At 44.1% G+C, this 23,607-nt stretch overlaps 1 protein-coding gene across 50 annotated transcripts in view; it reads right to left on the bottom strand.

Moving 5' to 3' along the window:
• Positions 1-23,607, bottom strand: part of PAK5 (p21 (RAC1) activated kinase 5) — a 315,373-nt gene that overhangs the window by 29,303 nt on the left and 262,463 nt on the right. For 49 of the 50 annotated variants that reach the window (XM_086872689.1, XM_086872688.1, XM_086872753.1 and 46 more), the window contains one exon: positions 9,235-9,449. In XM_086872689.1, the coding sequence (XP_086728815.1) occupies positions 9,235-9,449 (215 nt within the window). Of the gene's footprint in view, positions 1-9,234; positions 9,450-17,322; positions 17,394-23,607 lie in introns of those variants that run through there. The other variant, XM_086873029.1, reaches the window with a different exon arrangement.

Raw genomic sequence — 23,607 nt, 5'->3', positions numbered from 1 at the left:
ACAAAACTGTAAAATTCAGTAAAATTCACAATTTTATGCTATCCTTTTAACTGTGTGATCCTGACAGCTAACTACTAATGCCTGTTGGATCTCAGCAACTAAAGAGCAGAAATGTTCACCCTAAATACTTCTCTTTCATTCACTTTTCTCTCTCCAAAGATCTGTATCTGAAATGTCCTTTTTTTTCTGGCCCACACAGTTCATCCCACAGACAACAGAAAAGGCATTTAAAAGTCTCTTCAGGCAAGTCAGTGCTGTTCCCTGGTAATACATAGCGCTTGTCTGGTGTAATTGGATCCTGCTTGAAGGGGAAGACAAGAAAGAAAGCTCAGCAAAGCACTTTCAAATTCCTAGAGAGCCACCAAAGCCCAGATCTAATCATGTCAGAGCAGGAGATGGAAAAAAGCACATTTATACCTGGAGCTTTGGCTCCACAGGTAACTGAGCTGCTTGGCAACATTTTTTCCCCTCTTATCCCATGACTCTATTAAAGTAAGCTCTGCTGGGATTGAATAAATGTGGCTGCTTGTTTATAATTATAGAATCCCAGAACGGTTTGCATTGGAAGGGATGTTAAAGATTTCTGTTATATGGAGCACAGTTCAATGGGACTGTACCCTGTCTGTTTCTGTTCTGGACTACAAGGGCTCAAAGCAGGTTCATCAGCAGACCCAGGGACACGTCTGTCACTGAGATGTGCAGAATGTGCAGCGACTGAACGACTCCTGTCACTGCACAGATGAATGAAATGGAAGGAGCAAGCGCTGCCCAATGCTGACGTGGACTGCAGATTCTGCAGGACCAATTTGATGCAGAAATCCCCTCCACAGCCCTGTTACTATGTGGGCTAAAGCATCTGCCTTGAGCAAAAGCCATCAGAATGCCCAAGCAGATTCCTCGTTATTTCAGCCGTCAGGGTCTGCCTTTGACAGGCATGGATACGAACTTCCAGAGATTCCCTGCTGCCACCTAGTGTTTCCCACGGCCGACCACCGACCAAACCAGCAGAGAATTTTCTAACTCAGCTTTTGATCTGAGGGACTTCAGCAGCAACACTGGAGGCTCAGCCAATCCATGGAAACAAGGCTTCTCCCAGTATATGTTACTCCAGTTTGGCTTTCTCAGCTGAGCCAAGCGGGAGCTTGCTGAACTGTGTGACTGATTAAAACACACCCAGCCTTTCCAAACATCTACTGGGGAAAGCATTTACTGCTTACTCCTCACTGTTTATTTTCCACACTTTGCTCTGGGGGGCCATGGTCATGGAACAGGTTCCAGGAGCATCCAGAATTTTGGGTGCTTGAGGATGCACCCAAAGCATCACCTCCACCTGCTGCCTGGTCCTTCCCAGGCTCAAGCTCTGCCCCTGGCCCCAGGAAGAGTATGGCCAGTACAGGGAAGGCTTTGGAGTAAAAAGCTGGCTGAACAAACAACAGCAGCCACATGGAGCAGTGATGGAGCCCTCCACCTCCAGGCAGCAAGCTGGGAGTGTGGCTCATTTTTCAGGACAGGCAAGCCAACCAGAGGAGTTACTGGAACAGTGTCCTATAGATTTGTCTTCAGGGACCAACTTCCATGTTAAAAAAAGAACCTGATTATGAGTGTCCTTGGTCAGGATCTAATTCCTGGCTTGTTTCAGGTTATGAAGTGGTACCTGGAAAGTATTCCCAGTCTGGTATTCCCAGAGGAGACCAGATTCAATTTCTGAAATGCTGGCACGAGAGTTTGGCCCTTTAATGTGGAGACCTGTGTAGACCTAATGGGTTTTGTGCTCTAAAGGAGGCTGGTCTGCTGCAGCAGCTGTAGACTGTGAACTGCAAGTTTACTTTTAATCTTTAGTGTCCTGCAAAGTTCTGCTCATCCCTGCAAGCCCTCAATAACAGGACTAAAGCTCACCCTTGCAAGATACCTCCAACACTAATACTACATAAAATCTCAGTGCTGATACATTTGAGAACATCCTTTTACTAATCATATGGGAGACAACTTTTACCCACACAAGTCTGTAATCTATATTGATCTGTATTACCGTCTACAATTGCTGCAGGCCTGGGTAAAGTAACTCCTCTGTCATGTAAGTGACCAATTCAAATCAATGGCAACTGTTTTATGGGCAAAGCTTGCTAAGATGATAAAGGATCTCTGAAGAACTTCCCTAGATCCCCTCACTGCAGACAGCAAACTCCAACACTCCCTCAGGGAAGCATTCAGTGAGCTCAGAGGGACTGCAGGTGTAGGTGTGAGCCTGCCTCCAGTGCCTGCAGGAGGAGAGTATTGGCAGCACAAGCTCTTTTGGGATGTTCTGGGACCTTTCAAATGAGGGACATGATCTGCAGGCAAACACATGTCACCCCTGCAAGGCAGAGGGGCAGAATGATGGACTAAAGGCTTTAGTGCAATGCTGAACTTGTCTTCACAGTCCAGACTGGAGTCCTGCACCACTGTTCAGCTACAGCGACCACCTCTGAAAACCTCCTTCCTGCAGGCTTCATTTGAGCACATTTAAAGGACAGTAACAGGATGGAATGTAAAAAACTTTTTTTGACACTTACAGTATTTACTCTGTGTTCTAGGAGAGATTTTTTTTTTTTTACTGGCAACCTCAGTGTTTCCCTAGGATGGCCAGGTCCTGCTTGTAAACCCTGGTGTCGGTATCCAGAGTCCAGCTGCAGACAGACTCCAAATGTACCTGACTGAACCTGGGGGTTTATCATGAAGGACCAATATCTTGGTCAAAAAAGGTATGTGAATAATTCATTTTCTGGCACATTACTTGAATTGAAAAACTGAGGAATATCCTGTGTTTTGAATCACTCTGAAATGATAATGATGCTGTTTTGGATTCTTCAAATGAGGCTCTAGAAAAACAATGTCAAAATCAGGCTGGATGAAATGTTTCAACAGCATGGAAGACAACTGTGTGAAAATAAAAGAGCTGCTGATCAGGAGCTCTGCTGTTCAGAAAGCCAGAAACTCAAAACTATAAAGAAGCAGCCAGAAACTGAAAGCTATAAAGAAGAACTGAGAATGTATCAGTTAAAGCATCACAGGGAGAGGCACTTCCTTTAGAATGGAATGGAATAGAATGGAATAGTATGGAGCTACAATAATCACTCAATCAAACCACCTGACCAATTCAGGGCTGATCAATTTAAAGCCTGTTACTGAGAGCATTGTCCAGATGACTTTTAAACACTGATTCTATTGTCACAGGCAGCAAAAGTGTTCTTCTAAAGGACTTATACGAAACCTGTAATTTTCTGAAATCAGACAATCAGATATAAATCCAAAAGTTTCCTCTGTACAATGTAGAACATATTAACCTATAAAATTCTAAAAAGCTTCTGAGCTGTGTACTTCTTGCACTGATTCATACTGTGGCTCATTTCTATTTGTACAGTGATTAAATTCCTGCAAGATTACACAAAATTGTCAGCTTGGCTCTTCTCACACCAAGTTAGATTTGGGCACTAGATGGCATATTTGTATTATATCTGTATGAGGGGAACAGAGATAACTAAGGTAGCATTGTCACTTACAGACACAGGAAGACAAATGGCACTCAAGGGTGAAGCATGACCCCTTTGAAAGAAAAGCTTAAATGTGTGGCAGTATTTTCTTCCAGGAGCACCTAGCAGCAAATGCATTCCTGTTCAGTGATCAAAATAAATTGGAAGTGTGGCTGTCTTACAGGACAATTGTAAATCTGACAATAATCACTTGCAGATGAAGATAATCACAGAAGAGCTCTGGCTGGAAGGGACTCCTGCCTCCAGAGCAGGGCTAACATTGAAATCTGATCAGGCTAAAGGGCATTATCCATCAAATTCTGCCCTCTCCTTTGCAAAGGCTGAGATCCCACAGTGTCCCCTGGCTGCTGTCCTGCTGCTCAAACACACTTGGCAGCAAAACATTTTCCTTCCACCCAGGATGTGCTGTGCTGCAAGCTGCTGGCTCCTGCCCTTTTTGGAGACAGTCCCTCCACCCTCTCCCAGCTGAGCAAGCACCAGACTGAACGCACCACTGCAAAACGTGGAATTAAGAACCAAGTGTGACTTCTCACGTTGTGCTTACAAGGAAGGCCCACGAGATGTCAGCAGCCTTCCAGGTCCTGTCCTGGCAGGAAGAGAAGGAGAAGTCAAGGAGAAGTCAAAATTTGGGAGGGTGAGGAAGAGAGGTCAGGACAACACTGCTTTGTCCATCTGCTCCCATGCCTCTGAAGAGCTCTTTATTTCTATATCCCCCTTCTCCTGGTCAGGCATTTCCTCTGTGCAATTCCACATGAGGAGGAGTGGGATGGGGGTTTTCTGATGAGATCTGGATACTTCTGACTGTTCAAGCCCAGAAAAGGATCCTCATTCATCTCCTCTTTGAGGTCTTTGTACACTCAGCATCACTGTGCACAGTATCCTCCATCTAAGCAAGAATGGGGAAGAGATATACTTTCTTTTTTTTTTCATCTGTCCTCATGAACAAAAGCTTTGATTTTCATGTCAGAGCTATTGGAAGGGTCACAACCAATAACTCATTTTCTGTTTTTTTTAAATCTTTGTAGACAAGAGGCTGAAATGCATCAGCAGAAACTTTGAAAAATTTTAAAAAATAAAACTGACTCACCAGGATTGGAGTCAAGGATTGAAACAGAAGTAAGAAAAGCTAAAATTTTAAGACAAAAAATACAGGTTAGACTACTGAGATATGAGAATGAAAGACTGGGAGAGAAGCTGGCAAGCCTGTGGTCTGTCCCCTACAGAAATTCTCTGCTCTGCAAAACCCACGTGTTGCAGGACACCAGGTAAATGAACTGCCACGGGTTAATGGCACAGTCCACGTGCATCTCAAATGAATGCACACCTCAGCTCACACGTGGGGCATCCAGGGGCACTTTGGTGAGGGGATGGAAAGGACAATGTTTCCTCTACCCTGAAGGCAGCCCAGCCCCCAGGGCACTGAAGAGGCTCCTGCCATTTTCCTGGCAATACAGCATCGATGTCAAACTGAGGATCTCGCTCTGCCTCTGCTGAACACTGGCCCCTCTGCATCGCCCCTCTGTGCTAATGCTCCTCTCAGAGCACAGCAGACACCACAGGGCAGCGAGAGCCCTCATCCCCTTACACCTGTGGTTCAAGGGAAGGAAATGGGGCAGAAAAGACAGGAAAAGTGAAATTTCTTCACGTGATTTACGGCTGGATTTACTGCAGAAGGGAGAAGGTCGTCTGGAGGCCCCAGCAGGTGGGATTCAGTTTTCTTGAAGTCTCTACAAATTTAGCCACCCAAACACTGACAGCTGCTTCCTTCCTTTCTCAAGGACAAACTCATCACTGTGTCACTCTCAAGTTGGGAACCTTGATCTTGCTGAATGTGTGGATGGGTGAAACTACCCAAAGCACCAACAAAAACATAGCAATGAGGCTTGATGCATGAAGCAGAACAGACAACTAAAGAATAACCCCAGAATGGTATTTTATATGGTATTTTATATGGTATTTTATTCAGGAACAAATGGCATTTTTCCCTCCAGTAACTTGACAAAAGTGAGGATGCTCAGCTGTTCCCTGCACTAGGAAACATGGGAAGGGATTTTAACAAGTCTTCAGTGCCTCCCTGTTCCCACTGACAGCAGCAGGCATTCAAGAATGTTAATGGAGCATCTTTACAAAGCCAGTGAGCTCTTTTGGCAAAAATCCCCAGAATAAAGGTACTGGTGTCTGTGTTTCTGGTATTTTGAATGGAGTGGAGATGCATTTCCTTAGTTATTGCTTCTGAAGCTTTCCAAAAATCAAAGGGTGATAACAAACTGGAGCTTCTGTCCAGCATAAAGGCAAAGATAAGCCAAGCATATTGTGTGCTGAGAACAAACAGCAACCCATGAGCTCCAGGTACACATGGAATAACTACAAAGTACTGAAGCAAAAGGACCAAGAGGCCTGGCATCAGGATGTCAGACTTTGAAGACTAAGCTTATTTTAAGTACAGGCAGACACAGACTGTTCATTTTTCATGCAGGGATGTTTTCAATGAAAAATCAGCCTTTTTTTCACCCCCTCCTCGTCTCTACCCCTCAAACCTATCAAGATCACTGCTGTTCTATTTTTCATGAAGTTTTCTGCTATACTTGTGCATGCACCTGAAATACACAATCCTCTGCTGGTATCTGGGTCAGCCACACTGAGAAGGGGAATCCCATTATTGTCTCTGGTTGTTTTTGAAATGAATGAATTTGTACAGACAGCTCAGGTTTGGATTCAAAGGCTGATATTTCCATGACAAGCTGCCGCCACCCGCGTGCCAAAGCACTATGAGCCTTTCATCCCAACCAGCACAGAGGCAGGGGGATGACATCCCCCAGGATATTTGGGAGCCCAGGGCACTGCCTTATCATCATCACTGCTGCTGCTGCCTTTGATAGAGATGGAGCAGTGAGGGTATTTATCATTTATTGGTTTTACCCAAAGGGATACACTAGGCACCATCAGATCTGCTTTGCAGGATGAGAAACAAGCAAACACCACGAACTGGGAAAGCTGCAAAACCTACAGAACTCAAATAAAGTCTTTCCCTTCTTCAGCCTCAGCTCTGGGTGAAGCCTAAAGCAAGCAAACACCAGTTGTCTCAAAACCAAGAAACAGTGCTGTCAAAGTCTGTCTCTCTGATCTGTGCTACTCTTCAGTCACAAAGGAGCACCAACTCCTTCCAGAGGAACGCTTCTGCCTCACACCACAAAGACAGTCAATACTGAAGGAATTAAATGGAAAAGAAATTTAGGAGCACATAAGAGCAGAGTTACAGAGCTGCTGTCTGACCTGAAACCACAGCATGAACTAAGTCTGGCCAAATGCCTCAGCCTGACTTAATACTGTGACTCAGGGCACAACTGTGAATCCTCTTCTGCTACACCTCAATGCATTCATTAATTGAACTATCAGCTGTTGCGGAAGAGAAAAGTTCTAAACAATACTGAGATCTCAGAACCTTTGGTTCCTACCTTCATGAATTTCAAGTGCATTTTAAATCTACAGTTCTCAGTGAGTTTATGGAATGCTCAGTGTCAAATACCCTTTAAACACTAAAGGTGCTGGTACAAGTGCACACATTAAAAATTTGTCTAAATTAAATGTTTATGCTGAACTAGTTTAGCAACATTAAATATTCTTAATTTAAAGTGACTGCAACTCAGCTTCTCTCTGTAAATTAAGCTGTATGAAAACAAAGCATGTTAAGTCTTAACAAATATACAGTGAAGTGGTATCTTGCAATAGAGTTAAAAGCCAATTCTCAGTTGATAGTCAATGCCTCTTATTTGCTGTTAAAACTTTCTAGCACTGTTATGGAGGCCCATTTCAATTAGCTACAACTCAGTCTCAGAGAGGGAAAGAAACAGGATGGTAAAGGCACAGTTTCTTGAATCCTTCATTTCCTCACCTACCTATACCTTTGGGAATGCAATCAGCTGCAGTCTGAGTAATCTCCTTCCAAACTCACATCTACCTGCACAGAAACTCCTTCCTGGGTGTGTCACTGCAGATGCTTTGTGCTCAGCCCCATGAGGGTACCAGGCTCCAGGCATCCTGTCCCTGGGACACACATTCTGGGAAGATGCTGTGGGATGCAGGTGGCATCAAGGACCACCATGACCTGAGGCTACACTGGAAGAATGAGCTTGGACTGGGAGATGCATTTTGGCTGCAGGCCCCAGCCCCTACCTGGCACATGGCAGTTTAGTTGAGATGTTCATCCCTGGCATATGCACATATACCTGATACACAGGAAAACAAGGATCTACAACTTCTTGGAAAGAACCAACAGTGATTTTCTCTACTTCAAAATGTGGCAATTGCCCATTTGGGGCTTGATCCTTCACTGTGTATTATTTCAGTGGGACACGAACCCAGCTCTGCACATGTCCATTTGCAGGCCAAGACCCAGAGTCATATGATCTTTATAATGCTGAGAAAAGTAATGTAACTTAAAACTTTTTAAGCTTAGGGATTTATAGCTCCAGAACTTTAGGAAAGAGAGGGTATTTCTGCAAGATAATAAATTCCATTTTTTTCTTTTCCCCCATTTTAAAACATCTTCATGTACTCATGTCAAAACATCCAGAGATATTTTTGGTGTTAAGAAGGGCTGTGGAACAAAGTTGCTCTCCTCCATCAGCAGGAAAAAGATTACTTTTTTCCTCATTATTCTGGGCCACAATTATCAACAAAATATTTTATTACAGAATAAAAAAGAAAAGAAAAAAAAGAGAAGACCTTGATTTTATCCCCATTGTCCTGTAGCAGCACCCAGAAGACCTGATCAGCAAGTGATGAGTGCTCTTCTAGAGCAGGCAGAAAACGTAAATTTAGCAAAGAGCACTTAGCAAATATAACTACAGGGTCCATGCTCTCAGGATTGCCTGATTTTCCCTTGCTGCAGAAAAATCCACATGAAAATGAAATCCTGAATTTATTCTGCAGCTGCATGGCAAGGAGGGGTGCGTGGCTGGCAGAGTCTAGGCTATCACCATCCCACAGGTGGGATTCACCTGGATGTCAGGATGTGCAATCCCAAAGAAACTGCAAAATCAGGGTCAACTGGTCTACCAGAATCCTGAGCCTGGAATCCTGATGGCTCCCTGTCCAATGCTGCTCTACCCTCTAAGCCAAGTTTTCTTCCCAGGTCCAGCCTGAGCCTCCCAAGCCTTGACCTGGGGCTGTTTCCCCTCATTTTCCTACCCACTGAGGAGCTCAGCTTCATCACCATGTTCTACCCCTGCAGGCAGCGGCGGGTGGCAATGAGATCCCTCCCTGAGCTCCTTGCCCGGCTGAACAAGCAATTTAATTTCTTTCCTTTGGTGTACTTTTCCCTCTCTCCCTTGCTCCAAACTGCCTTTGCCTAAAGCACTGTTCTTAAATTAATTATCAGGGAGCTTTATGCTGCAGAGGAGCAGCGTTTTGGCCCTCCACTGGGACTTGTGGCTTTTTCCTCTGCAGCCCGGGAGCGCGAATGCTCGGCCCCTGCCAGACCCGTGACTCACGCTCTACTGAGACACTCCCACAAGTTTTATACACAGAATTCCTTTTTCCCTTGCAGCTCTGCTGTTAAATGTTTGGATTTGCAGCTCCCTCCCAGCCGTGCCTGCGTCCCAGGACAGCTGATACATAATACCAACATGCTGCTGGCGTTGCTTCATTAAGGTGACACGCAATTAAAGGCAGGTTGCGGGACTCCAAGGGACTCAGCACTGACCTTCATAGGAGCCAGCTGGATGGGAGTGATGCATGATGGATCCACCATGGGCTTTGGCCGGTTGGCCGTGTCCGCCAGCAAACTGTGCCACTGCTGGGGCAGCCCCGTGAACTTCTGCTCCCGGTGATCGAAGCCAGTGTGGACCCGGTGCTCGAAGTTGGAGGGCCCGGAAATTTCCAGCCTTTTCTTCTTTTTCCCGAACATGGTGGAAAGATCTGGAGAAGTCAGAGGGAAACAGGAGAGAAAGGGAAAGAAAAAAAAGCCACATGTTTATACTGTTGTAACTCTCAGCCATTCTCTCTGCTTCACAGGGAAGTTTAGCAGATGTCATTAGCTAACTACCTCCATAAAGTTCACACACTGAGATCTGTGCGAGGCAAGCACTTATCTGACCTCCTTTCTGTAAGATTTTAATGAATTAACCCAGTCTCTTACTACATATGTTTATAATACCTTATGAAACAAGGAAATTCCCAGGAAAGAAAGCCCCAGGTCCTACTTTGTACTCCTCTCTGCTCATGCTGCAAGTTGCACTCCATGGAAGCTCCAAGCTCAGAGCAATGCCAGCCGCACTGGATGGCTTTGCTCCAAGAACAGCACCTGGAGTAAGTGGTGAGCTTTGCTCTGATACAAGGGGGAGCAAATACAGGCACAGCTTTGCATCCTAAATCTACACCCCAGATCCTGGAGCAAGGATAACCTATCCCAGATAAGAGCCTGGCTCTGCCGTGGTCAGATGTAGGTCTCACACAGCAGCACTCAAAGGGGAATTATTCCTGTGCCGTTTCAGCAATGAAAACAGAGAGCTCAGACCTAACTCTAACCTGGCCCAAGGGTCTTCATCTGCATTTGTGAAAGGTCCTGCTTAAAAGACGTATCAGGTATCAGCTATTACAAATATCATGGCCTGACTTCTTCAGGAGAGAAATGATTTGCCATGAGAGCCACATGCCCAAAGCACCTGGGTTTACACCAGCAGAGATCCCTGGCTCCTGGCCAGCAGACTTGAGTGGGATTCATTCATTACATCACGGCCTGACTCCTTTTAAGGTCCAGGAAGGAGCATCAGCTCTTTTGGTTCCTGTGCAGGTGGTATGGAGAAGAGAGAGGAGCCCTTCCAATCCTGTACAAGCAAGGAGCTGTAGGCTGTTGGAGGAAATGTGACCTTCCCAGCTTCTCCATCACTGGATGGACCTGGGTTGGCCTGGCTGCCTGGTAAAGCTAATTGTTACAGCTCTTGCCCTACAGAAAGTGAATGTTCACATCAATTTTTATTGTTATTTCCTGATAAGACTGAGTTGACTTGCTTTCCTCCTGTCTGTTCTGGCCTTCCTGAGGAATGTGGAGAAGGCAGCAGGAGGGCTTCAGAGCACAGGCTAATAGATTAGCTGGGACAAGGGAAGTTTCATTGGCAAGGTGGAAGGAGGTATGAGCTGCAGACTGAGAGGGATAAAGGTATTGCTCATTCTACTGGCATAGGAAATGGCCAATACACTCAAAACCTACATTAACCCTTGGGGTTGGTGGGTCCCACCTTAAAACAAAGTACAGCCTAACAGTTCTATTGAACTGTTCAGAAGTTCAGAACTGACTTTCTGGAGGACTCCACAAATCTGCTGTGCAAGGCAAGGACAAATTCCTGGTCCCAGGAAAACAGACTGAGGTCCTGTTGCTTTTCAGTAAAATACTGTCCTGTCCTGAAAAAGTTCTCTGCCTTCTTTCTGCTGTCTTAAAATAGTCCTCCACCTTGCTGTCTGGGCTGTTTCAAGCATAGCTGGCTAAGCACTTGAGCAGCATCTGTCTGAAACAGCAGCAGGGTGAGGAGGCTGGCAGCTGTGTAAAACCTCTTCTATAAAAGCTGTAAAGGTGCTGCCCTGACTGATTCAGGAGGTGGAGAGAAGCTTGAAGAAGAAAATACAGTTGTGTTGTTGCTGCAGATGAAAAAAATACGGGGTCATAAATCAGGTATTTATTCCACCCTCATTGCCTTTACCAGTCTATCTAAAGATCAAGTCCATTATTTGAAAATTGATTGCTGGCTGCTTCCTAAGTCCACCCCTGTGTATTTGTAGGTGATTGTCTCGTTTGTGAGTATTTCTTTTAGACAGAGCAGACTTGCTCCTGTTGGCCTCTCTTCACAGGTCTCATCTTCCACACACCTCTATCTGGCTTTCTACCCTACTCTGAAGTTCCCAAAATCTCCAGCTCTTTCGACAGTCTCTCTCCAGCACTGTTAATCTGGGTATCTTCCTCACCTTCCTCTCCCAAAACCTCCTATTAAATCACTTTGATATGTGGCTTTTCTCCTTTCTCAGCATCATAATTGTTTTGTTTTCCTTTGGTGCATTTGGGTGCCTTGTGGCACTCCCAGACATGCATTCAAAGTCCTCATGGTTGGTGCCTGTTCAGAGGTTATCCATTTTCCAGGCTCAAACAGAAGCAGCCAGCAGGTCAGGCAGTAGGTCCCAACCAGGGCTCATCCACAGGGCTTCACAAATCGCAGCCAGCTGCAGATCAATGGCACTGCATTGATTTCATTTGCCCTCAGGGATGGGAATCCATGAGACTATTGGAGTAACATTTTAAACCATCAGCTCTAGACATGTATTTTTCCTCTGATCAATGCCAGGGTTTCCCACAGGACTTGCATCCCAACTCAACTGCTGGATGCTTGAAGTCCTCCAGAGCTCTAAACAACATCAGATAACTAAAAGCACATCAGCTGGCACAGTGCACATTGCTTTTTAAAATGAACAGCATGTTCACTCAACAAGATACAAGGCAACAAGTCACCTCCATTTCACTGCAAAGCCAAGCCAACCTCTCCTCAGCAAGGTCCCTCCACAGAACTGTAACATACATAGCCATCACAAAGAAACTTCATTTCCCTCACTTCTCACAAAGAATGGAAATGATGCTGCCTGTTCTCCTCAGCTGTCTGAGGATGAGGGTTTGGGGCTGCCAAGTCTGTGAAACCTTATGCTCTAGGCTTGTAAGTGTCCTGATTCAGTCCCCACTGATGTGGTTGGTCTTCATATCTCGAAAAAGGAGAGATTATTTAATTTTTCCCATAGCTCTATTGATATGACACCAAAAAAAAGTACCTACTTAATCAGGTGTGGAAGCAGAAAACATCCCTGGTAAGTGAATACATGTTCTCCAAGACTTCTAAAGCAGTTTTAGGAATAACCCAAGTGCTTTGAAGAGAAATGGCGGAGATTTCCAGGATGCTAGATAATGTGTGTGTAGCAGAAAACTTACGAAATTTGTATCAACAACAAAAAATGTATGCAATTCATTCAGGCACCTACCCATTCACACAGAACAGCAATCCTCTCACAGTTATTAAGAACCCCTAATTTCCTAATGGGATTACTTTGGAAAACATCCCACAGCTAACAGGGCAGCCTTTATCAGAGGCACGGGGAGGTGGGAGGCTGCAGGGCAGCTCTGCGGAGCTGCCTCAGTGCCATCCCCACACCAGAGCACTCACCCTTAACTTAATTCTTCCTGACAGCTTCCAAAGTAGCCCTGATTGTGCCAGGGCTCCCAGCAAATGCCACCTCTCTGTGCAGCTCCTCCTGTGCTCACCCCCACAGAAGGAGAGGAAATGAGAGGTATTGTGCTTATAATTCGTTGCTATTTTGGTGGGATGAGCTCGACCAGGATGTCTGCCCTCCCCTTGCACGTGCTCCCCAAAGGACAGTCTGGTTGATTCCAATGGCACATGGCACATGTGACACTTGACACAAGGGGGCTGGGGGAGCCTGTGCTAACAACAGCTACTGTTGATAGCAGTGGGCTTGGCTTTGGGGGGAAAGCAGGACTCATCACTGCAGTGCTTCAGTGGGGCATTTCTATGGGAAATCTTTACTCACTCTTACGCTGAAATGACGCAGCACATCAATTTTGTGCTTGTAAATGTGAGGTCTGGAGGAGGCAGTCCTTTAGTGGCAACAAACAATGAATTCAGTAAGCAGAACAGCACGACACCTAAAGCAAGTCTGCTCTTAAATGGGAGAGCCAGGAGTTGAGCCTGTTCAGCTCCAGGCTGCCATGCCAAGGGCTCCTCAACCCACAGCCCAATTGAGGCACAAGAGTTAGAGATAACAGAGTTTCTTAACCAAAGCCATGATGGAAAAAATATTGACATGACAATTACTAGAGGAAAACGCAGTACTGGGGGAAATTCAGACTATTGCACCACCTCTTCTCCTGAGTAACCCGCAGCAGTGCTGGTCCCAGATGTGCCACCGGGGAATGGGGAAGGCACAGGGATAGCAGGAGAAATGTGTGAGCTGTGCTCTGTAGATAGTGACCCAAACCCTTCTGTAATTGCAGTATTTGTCTTGTTCTTTGTCTCTGCCCGGGAAAGGAGCAGTGCCAGCTCTGCTGGTGCCTGCTGAGGAGCCGTAACACAGCTCCACCCAGCTGCTGCAGGCAGCAGGTAACGCTCAGAGGGTGCCATCAGGAGCAATCACTGCTTTTGCTCTCAGTGCTGTTTACTGTAGTGCCTAACAAATCGAATTACATGCTAATCAGCACACCCTGCCTGCTAGATCTATGCCAGACCTGGCTCCTTTGCATTGCACTCCTTTCTATGCATAGAAATAATTCACTGAGCATCACAGTGCCACGGGCTCCCAGGCTGGTCCAAATTTCAGACATATTCCTTCAGGGACAGATCACATCCCCCCAGAGGGAATTTCCTGAAGTGATGCCCATGCAAGGTGTGTGATGTGGACCAGCAAACAAATCCACTCTTGTCAGCTACTGCACTCTCATTGTGCTGCCTCCCAGTCACAGATGAAGGGGCTTTTCCAGCAAGAAGCATCCTCCAGCCCCACACTGGAGCAAGAGAGTGGCAGTACTATTCTGGATGCCAGGGGAGCCCATTCAGACTCTTCCATGGTGGTCTGTGCTCAGAACAGGATTTCCAGCCATGGCTTTCCCACAAAAAGTTAAAGCCCTGCCAGCTCACATCCTGTAGCTCACACAGATGTCACAGGTTTGCTCACTCTCAAAAGTTTGGTCCCATCCTGGGGTTTCCATGAGTTGTCCCTCTCCTGTATGTGAGATCAGGGCACACTCCAGGATGGATGAACTGAAAAGCTGGAAGTCCAGATTTATGTTGCTGCCCTCAAAGATCAAATTTTTGCATTTACAGCAAGTAAAATCCGAGGCAGCTGGAATAAAAATGAAAAAAGGATTACTTCAATCCTAAGGTTAATGGTATTCTGTGTCTTTTATCATATCCTAGGAGTAATTCAGCCAACCTCTAAAATAAGAGAGAGCTCTGTTTAACTCTGTCCTGTTTTCTGTTCCAAATAAAAAAGTCAGAGCTAATTTTTACTCCCCCTCCAAATAGCTGCTCTTTTAAAATACTACAAAAGTTGGAAAGACCTTTCATATCTTGTAATCTTGAAAACTACCAAAGTACACCCCTTAAGCAGTGACAACAGCCTTTGCCATCCCATATGTCCCCAGATAACCCTGAGCAAAGGTCTGCGAAATTCTGCCACACATAAAATAATAACCTTACAAAGTCAGTACCTAGAATAATGAAGTCAGATGGGAATTTTTACTTTAAAATGGAACTTCTAATGACTCTGTATAACTATGTAAGGTCTGTTTTTTCACTGTGGTATTTCAGCAGCCAGAGAAAGTGTCCCACTAACCCCAGGAAATCGTGTGTGTTCACCATGACCCTGAGCCACCCTGGCAAGCCTGCAAGGATTTCCTACTCACACCTCACTGCTGCTCGAGCATGGGCTGGGCTGAAATATTCCCACAGGAGGGGCTCTGCCATCACTGGCTGCCTCAGCCCAGCAACGTGTTTGCTTTTAAACAACCAGCAATTAGTTCATTTTCAATTAGGGAGTGCACACTGCATTAAGCCTGTGAGCCTGTTTTCTGCAGGGATTCCCTGTGGTTCCTCAGCTGAGCAAGCAGCAGCAGAGCCCTTTTCCCTTGCAGATGGGCATGTTATTAGCATGTAAAAATTGCCTTCATGCATGCTGAGTATGATCTGTGAGCCCAAAGTGGGGGACAGCAGCAAGGGCTGTGAAAAAGTCCTGTGAAAAGGCACATTTTCTCCCAAGTCAGCCACACAGCCAAAAAACCTGGTAACAGGCAGGAGTGTTAATAAAATGCTTCATTTTTAAAAAACCTGACAGAGACACAGGTTGCAAAACGGGGAGATGGGTGCAGGTCGCTTTCTTTTGATAATTTTTACTTACTAATAATAGTTTTCTGTAACACAAGGACCTCAATTATTCCCCTCCAGAGCAACCCAAACGCAGTAATACATCATTAGCTTTGGCGGCTTCTGTTCCCCCGCTCTGATTAATTGTAACCTTTCCCAATATTTGATCGTAAATGAGAGAGTATGAATTGAGAAGCACAAATTAAATTAATGTGTCAAGGCAGCCTGCAGAGCCAGTGCTTCAGACAAATGTGAGCTGGGCTGAAACTCAATCTCCAGGAGAAAGCAAATGTCTGGGATGGACTGATGGCAGCACAAATTGCTGAGAGAGCTCCTGTGAGTGAGAGGTAAAAATGATGTTTATTCTCCTTTGGGTCCCACTGGTGCAAATTCCTGCTCCTGAGGCAAGTGGAAGGAGACCAACACATACCTGTGTATCTATACACTTAATATGTATTTAATATATTTACTATATTTAATAAAACTACTAAAAATGGGGAAAATTGTTTTTTTTCTTTAATAAGAAGCAGCGACAGGAATAGTTTTGTGTTTCCTTTCTGTTTAAGGATGGATCTGAGCTTCTGGGTGGGGACCTTCTGCTGCTGGCTGCAATCAGAGCATGAGCTTTCCTTTGCAAAAAAATAAAGCATGCCCCTGACTGCAGGCTTACATCTTAAAGAAGAATTTATCTCTATTTTTAACTGAAAATACAGAGAGCACTACCCTATTTTTCAGGAGATAAAACCAAAAGCTATACCTGGAAAAGCAGAGTGACCTGAATGAGAAGACAATAAAGTTCATGGAAAGACTCTTAAAAACCACACTGGTTTCAGGTCAGGCTTGACACATTACTCTGACAAAAGGGGAAATCCTGTTTGACTTTCCACATACAACATTCTTAAATATTCTCCTAAATCCCAGAGTATCATTCTGGATGGATAGGATGGAAACAAATGGGAGACACCCAAGAAGCAGGGGGTGGTAAGGCTGCCTGCAGAGCACCTCAAACCAGAGGTAGGTGAGTGGTCATGCCTTGTATTTATTTATTAAGTTACTGCTGTTACCTGGAGGGAGATCTCATTGCTTTCTCAGATACAAGGTTTTTTGTTTTGCCACAGGAATGGACAACATGAAGTGGATTACTGCGTTGGTTCACCTGTCTAATGAGGGACCCCATTTTCCATGATCCCTGCTCATCCCTCTGCTCCTAATTATGATATAAGCATTTCAATTTGGGAACAATAAAATAACACCTTGGAAAATGTTCTCACATCCTCTACTAATGATGATTTTAAACACTGACCCTCTGGCAGCAACAAAAAGGACCTACAAATCCTGAATAAACCAAGTCAGCTCACATTTTGAGTCTTTTACCATTCTGCTAAGCTCTTCTGCACACAAATAATGTACTGATAGAAATTAATCACCTGTGACCACATAGTTTTCCCAGACTATTCTTTCAGTTCAATTAAAGCACAGAAGTATCATTTTCAGTGCATGCCTGTGTGAGTTTTAGAATGAAAAGCTTGATGATCAATAGGATTCAACTTGTTATCATGGATTTTCAAAGTGTGTTTCAAATATTCAAATATTTCAAAGTATTTTTATTTTTGAGATGGGGCAGCCTTCTAAGTCATTTAACCACTATTAAAATACATGCCCTAATCATGGTAAGATATGTACTCATGGACTAGACCAACGAAAATGACTCTTTCCCAAAGCCCCTCATTTACCCCGTGGCATTCTGCTCATTTCAACCTTAGGTCAAATCAGCCAATTTCTCAGTTTCTATGTCACTGCACAATATAATAAATATACATTTAAACAATTACAAAGAGTCCAGGACTTGTCATTGTCCACGATTCTTTTCAATCCCACAATACCTTGTTTATGGTTGAAAATGCCTTCATTTGTCACAGCACAGCAATGTGTCTCTTGATAGCTGGCCCATGAGACATATCTAATAGAAATGCGCAACGGAACAAAAGACAGAAAAAAATAATAACAAAAGCCAACGTATGCTTCCAGAGAAATGGTAAAAGCTGGTACAGAGTGGCCAAACTAGGATTGATGTACTCCAGGGAACAATACTCATTCTTCTTATTGAAAGCTACTCTTGTGCGAGGACTCATTTCCACACACTGACTGACATGTGCTTTCCTAATTTAGAAGTCTTGTGATTCCCAGTGGATTTTAATGCTCAGTAATTTTCAGCTGAGTAGCTTAAATGCATATATTGTAGTCAGTCACTCTCTATTATCTCATACACATGCACACATAAATAGCAACGTGGAGACGGAGGTTTGTGCAGGGAATTAGTCTGCAACAGCTCTGGGCAGATTAAAGACAAACCCCCCCCTTCGGTCCCCTGAACCCCTGGAGGTAACTCAAATAATTTCTATCCCTAGCAAGTGAAAAGATTCCAGATTTGCAGAAGCAAATAGTCCCCTGGGTGCTCAGCTTGAGATAATTAATGGTATTAACTTTGTAAGAAATGCTGGACATCCACAGGGAGAGGGGATTAAATAAGGCACCCATTAAATGAGACACCCTGAGTCTCAAGTTACTGCTGGAACTTCAGTTGTAAATTATTTTTTTTCCTGAGTTGCTATTAGCAGTATTTTAAGATAGTTCTATATTGTTCTATATTAAAAGATGCAGGTACTCTATGTTTTCAATTAGAAAAAAATACTCAGTAAAGGACATACTATCAAGAATGAAAGGGATGATAGATCAGTAGAGAAGACAAAGTGAGCAGAGAGATCAGACATCAAAATAATAGATAGATTGGGAAAACAGATAAGGAAATATCAAAACAAGGACAATGAAACTGTAATTCTGCTTATTAGTAAATATGGACATTCCTACAGATTGGGGTAACTGTAGGATAAGAACTGCAAGGTATGAATTTCTGTATTTATCAAAAAACTTAGCCAAGTGCTTGAAAAACACTTGGAAAATTGTTCTTATCAACTGGACACCAAGTTATACCTTCTTTTCATTTTGGGCCACATCCATAGTGGGGTCTGCTGACAAAGCCTCAGCAAGAGATGGATTGGGACCAACTTGTAGCACAGCAAAAGGGACATGAAATATCTTGGGTTTGCATGTAAAGCTTTAGTTTTAACTTCCTGAAACTGAGTTTCCTCCCCAACACTTGATGACAGCTGCAAAGCCATCATTACAAACACAGAGAATCACAGAATCAAAGCTGGAAGAGACCTTCAAGTCCAACCAACACTTCCAGAGATGGTGACTCCACCACCTCCCTGAGCACCTTACTCCAACGCCCGACCACTCCTACAGTGAAAATATTTTTTCAGTTATCTAATCTGATCCTCCCCAGGTAAAACTTCAGACCATTTCCTCGTGTCTTTTCAGCCGAGATGAAGCAGAAGAGACCAACCCCACCTCACTACAAACTCCAGCAGGCTAGCTGTAAGAGCAGTAACACCCTCCCAGCCATGCCAGCTCCCTCAGCCACCCCTCCTAGGACATGTTTTCCAGAGCTTTCCCCAGCAATGTCCTTTCTGAAGTGAGGGGCCCTTAAGTGAACACAGAGCTTGAGGTGCAGCATTTTCAGTGTGACTGCAGCAGTGACCAAAGCACGGCAGGCTGCAGGGCTGTTCCACAGTTCCCAGGAAAGACTTCTCACAGGAATGCATAGTCTCTCACAAGTGCCTGTAATTACTGTAGATATATTTTAATCATTTTTAGAAGACAGCTTTTACTTGAAAAAAAAGTGAAGTAAAAGTCAAGTTTTGAAAAAAAAAAGGCAAATATTTTCTAGGTCTAGAAACCAACTGATCTTGAGCTGTTGCATCCAGAGCTGGATGGATCCATGAACACACCAAAACTGCATCAAGGAGGGGCTCCAGGGGGGTGCCTGCCCCAGCAGAGATGATTTTACAGCTCCCAGAGATGTCACAGTGGCAAGTAGGAATGGGACAGGAGGGGAACACGTGCCTGTGAGAGCACCACACACCACTGGAACAAGGTAATGACACCGGGGCTCTGGAGTGAACCTCCTGCCACAACTCCTCACTGATGTGTTTGCATTCAATTTCCTTCTCCTACTAAAACATTCACTGCATTATTTTACTTCTAAAACAGTACAGGCTGTGCTGGCTCTGAGGAATTGCTCTATTACCATAACATTTGTAAAAAAAGGTTGCTTTCCAATGAATGATCAACAGCAACAGATGCTTCATTACTCATTCATTATTAATGGCAAGCCTCTCATAAGAGTATCTTTAGGATGAAACACAGGATCTGACCTGTGCTGGCCAAGAAATGGTGCAAAATCAGTTTATTTGGTATGTCAAAATACCTTTAAAATGCAAACAAACAGATCTATAGATAAATGTGTCCACAGCAAGTGCCTGCAAGATGAAAATCATGACTTGTTATCACTGCGGGTTCCCTACCTTTCTATCTGGTTTTACTCTGCATCGTTGTAATAGAAGGGAAAATATTTCCACAGTCTACAATAAATCACAAATGTGTAGAGTCTACCTTAAATTTTTATTCCTTACATATTTTGTCTTTTTTTTTTTTTTTCACTCTGCATTATGCTGGAAAGCTGGTCTGAAAGTCAATTCTTATCCTATTACCTATTGAGTTGCTGTCAGGCCATACTCTGTTTCCCCATTAAAAATGAGAACTGATCCCTTGAAGGGTTTCCAGAGCTTACTGTTTATTACCTCCTTCAGAAAGTTTACCATAAGCTCTTTATAGAGAACATGGAATGTTTATAAAGCGCTATCTGCTCAGTCCTCCTCCCTCTGGATAATCCCCAGCAATCAATAATTGCATCTGATTTCTTTTTCAGAGCTAAGCAACCTAGCCATGCAGACTTTGTGTTTTGCCAACTCCAGACAGCAGCTTGGAAATGATGGGTCTCACCTTCTCTCTAACTGGGAGGTAAACAGACTCCTCACACCTTATCTCTGAAGCTGATATGAAAGTCTTCAGACCAGCCACAGAAAAGCAAACAAAAAGTACACTAAACTGAATGAAAGAACCCACATGTTTAATCTCAGTGCAAATCCAGCAAGATGAATGCTACTGTGAGGTTTTGATTGTTTTCCATCTTTTAAAAGTGAAAAATTGCAATGTTTTTTGGCTGCAGGAAGGTTTTGAGCAGCTGGAGAGGTTACTGCATCTCAGAGGGCCACCACTGCCACTTTCCAAGAGATGCTGTTGCTGCAGGAGGTGGCTCTATCCCTTCCTTCCTTCCAAGGAAGGAAGATGCACACATGAATTAGTGCATTTTGCTGGGCCCATCCATACACTGTTTCAGGGAAGAGCCTTCTCCAGGCCCTCTCCAGGATGAGAGGTTTCATCTGAAATGGTCCAAAAGGGCACTTCCAGCCTCTCAGACAAAAAACCCAAAAACCAGCAAAGAAAAGAGTTTGCCAAGTAAGCGAGCAGCTAAGATGACTCTCAGGAATCTTGCTCTGGAAACACCATGAGAAGCTGCCACGTGATTGTGTGTATGAGCTGATTCAGCTCCCAAACTTTTAGACAATTACATTAAAAAGCCACTTGTCTCCCAGAATAAACACTTCTGCTGGAGCAACAGGGCATCATTCCTCCCCAGTCTGCACTGATTTTACAGCAGCTCTCAAGGCTGCCTCATTGGGAAAACACCATCATGACAAGGAGTCTGTGAGAGAAGGCAAGATCTTCTCCAAGTACTTTCTGATAAATCTTATTTACCACCGAGGGTGAGATGCTGAGGCTATGCAGAGGTGAAGAAGTTAGCTGTCATCTCTCAGCCATCAGCAGCTCGTGGATCCCCCAAGGCTCCCATCCTGGAATGGTGCCAGTGACCCATCAGACTCTAACCCCTCTGTTGATATTTAAGTACATATATCTATATTTAAATTTAGCATATTCAGATCAGAGGTTGCAGGTTCTTCTTAAAGGCTCAGCATCAAAAATACATCATCAATTAGAAGATAATAATTAACAGGAAGGGACACCTCTGCATGCTGACTCTGACTGCATTCACTGCTGTTTCCAGAGGCAGGGAGAGTCATTAATTCATTCATTCCCCACTTCGTTACGGAATGACTCCAACAAAGCTGCTGATACAACTGGGAAATCAAAAGATGAGCCAGGAAAGTGACTGCAAAAAAATGCATTAAGGGAACATGTGTGGTTATGTCAAGTGGAGGGGCCAGAGTCAGCACTTCACATAAAGAGGGACTGCAGAGTCACTGGCTGAGAGGGAAATTAAATGTGCAGAAGGAGCTCGGATCCTAAGGGAAATATTTTTTTTACAGGAAAAAATAGATAGTTTCTGTTCTAATGAAATATGCTGTCCTACAAAATCTCTCATTTAATTCTCACAGTTTCCCTCTTGTACTTAAATAGGGAATCACATAAAAGCTATTTAAGATACAGATAACCCCCCAAAATGTCAATTTTCTCAAGTTTTGGACATGAGACTCAATAAATACCCTGGAATTTTCTATTTCAGCCGATCTGAAAATCATGTATGCTCTAGGTGGGCATCTGAGATGACTTACTGTTTGCTTCACGAGGCAATAGGAAGGTTTCAAAAAAGTGACTTTGGGACAGTCATGAGACTCAAATTGTTTGAGACACCGCAAGTGGATGACCAAAACATCTTTTTACACTCCACCCCTGTAATTCAGTCTCTGCTCCCCTTGCACCTGCACCCTGTGCACCCAACCCGGTGTAACTGTGCCCAGCCTCAAGCTCAGCCATACTGACAACCCTGGCTTTCTAAATTATTTCTACCTTCTTCAGGATGAAGGCAGGAAGATGTCCTGAACTGCTTTTAAAATGATTATGCAAAGCAGAGTGGGCTGTATAATACCTCTTCCAATAAAACTCCCTTTTAGTACTCTGACAGCAATCAGCTGTGTTATTATATCTATTCTTTCTCCTTGTATCACTCAGGCTGCATGTTTTAAATGGAAATAACATCATCTTGTCCCCCCCCTGTTTCTTACTTGTGGCGTGTCCTTGCAAGTAACCAACGCTCAGGATGCCAAAAGCTGAAGGCTCAGCTCGCCCACGTAAGAGATGTGATATGAATAAATCAGTGCAAAGTCCATGTGAGCTCCTTCTCTCTCACTAACAGGGGCTCAGGCTGGAAAAGCTGGATCTGCACTGGAGTTGCCATGCAGCCTTTAACCACCCATGGTATCATTTTAAAACATCAGTTCACTCAAGATAGAGATTTATTTTTTAGAATACCAAATATGCAGCTGGGTATCTCTACAGAGAAATGAAAAAACACGTGTATATGTACTAGGGTGGCGTGACACTTCTTTTACAGGGTTTGACTTACTGGAAAGGAGTTTGAAAACTCAAAGGAAATTACAGAATTCTAAGAGCCTTATCAGAAGTGTCACTCTCAGCCTGGTTAGGGCAAATCTCAATCCTAAGGACCTGGATCACAAAATTACACCCAGAGCACAGCTGGGTACTTGTCACTGTGCATTTTGTACCTTCCCAAAACTCATCTTCAAAGCTCATCTCTCTTTTCCCCACTGCAGAGCTGTGTCACCTCAGTCTTGGGCTTTCTTGAGCATCATTTGAGTCTTGATGCAATTGTTGTTGGCTCCAGGGGGAGAACTCTGACCCAGGAAATAGCCATTTTTTTCTGTTTCCTTCTACTGAAAATAGGAAGAATTGGAAAATAATCCTCTGTGGTGGCAGCACATCCAAGAGCAGGGGAGGGGGAACACAGCTGACTTTAAGGAAGCCCGTTTCCTTCTCCCTTCCTTCGCAACAGAGGCGAGAGGAGATGTCACTTCCCTCCCTTCTCCTTTGCAGCCACTATCTCCCATTTCCCAATGGAAACCAAAGTTCCCCTTCATCAATATTTTCTAAGCCATGATTTTCTAAAGCTGGAAAAAGACTGAGCTTCACATTATCTGGTCTGAATCCAGCAAGGCTTATGCTGATTAGAAAAGGAATCAAAGTTTCCGACTTGGAAAACCTCTGAGCCAATATTTGTAAATAAAGTCTAATTTAATTACCAATATATGTATTTTTCAGCTGTCCAACTCTGAGAGAGCACAATCCCACTGGGATGAAGCAATCACACTGTTTAACATGCAAAATCACTGCTCGCCTACCAGCTTATTAATAGGTAGTTTTCTAATTCAGAGGAAAATGCAAAGAAG

Source organism: Cyanistes caeruleus, chromosome 2 (genome assembly GCF_971803275.1).
Source record: "Cyanistes caeruleus chromosome 2, bCyaCae1.hap1.1, whole genome shotgun sequence".
NCBI lineage: Eukaryota > Metazoa > Chordata > Aves > Passeriformes > Paridae > Cyanistes > Cyanistes caeruleus.
This window is presented reverse-complemented; position numbering and strand designations above follow the sequence as displayed.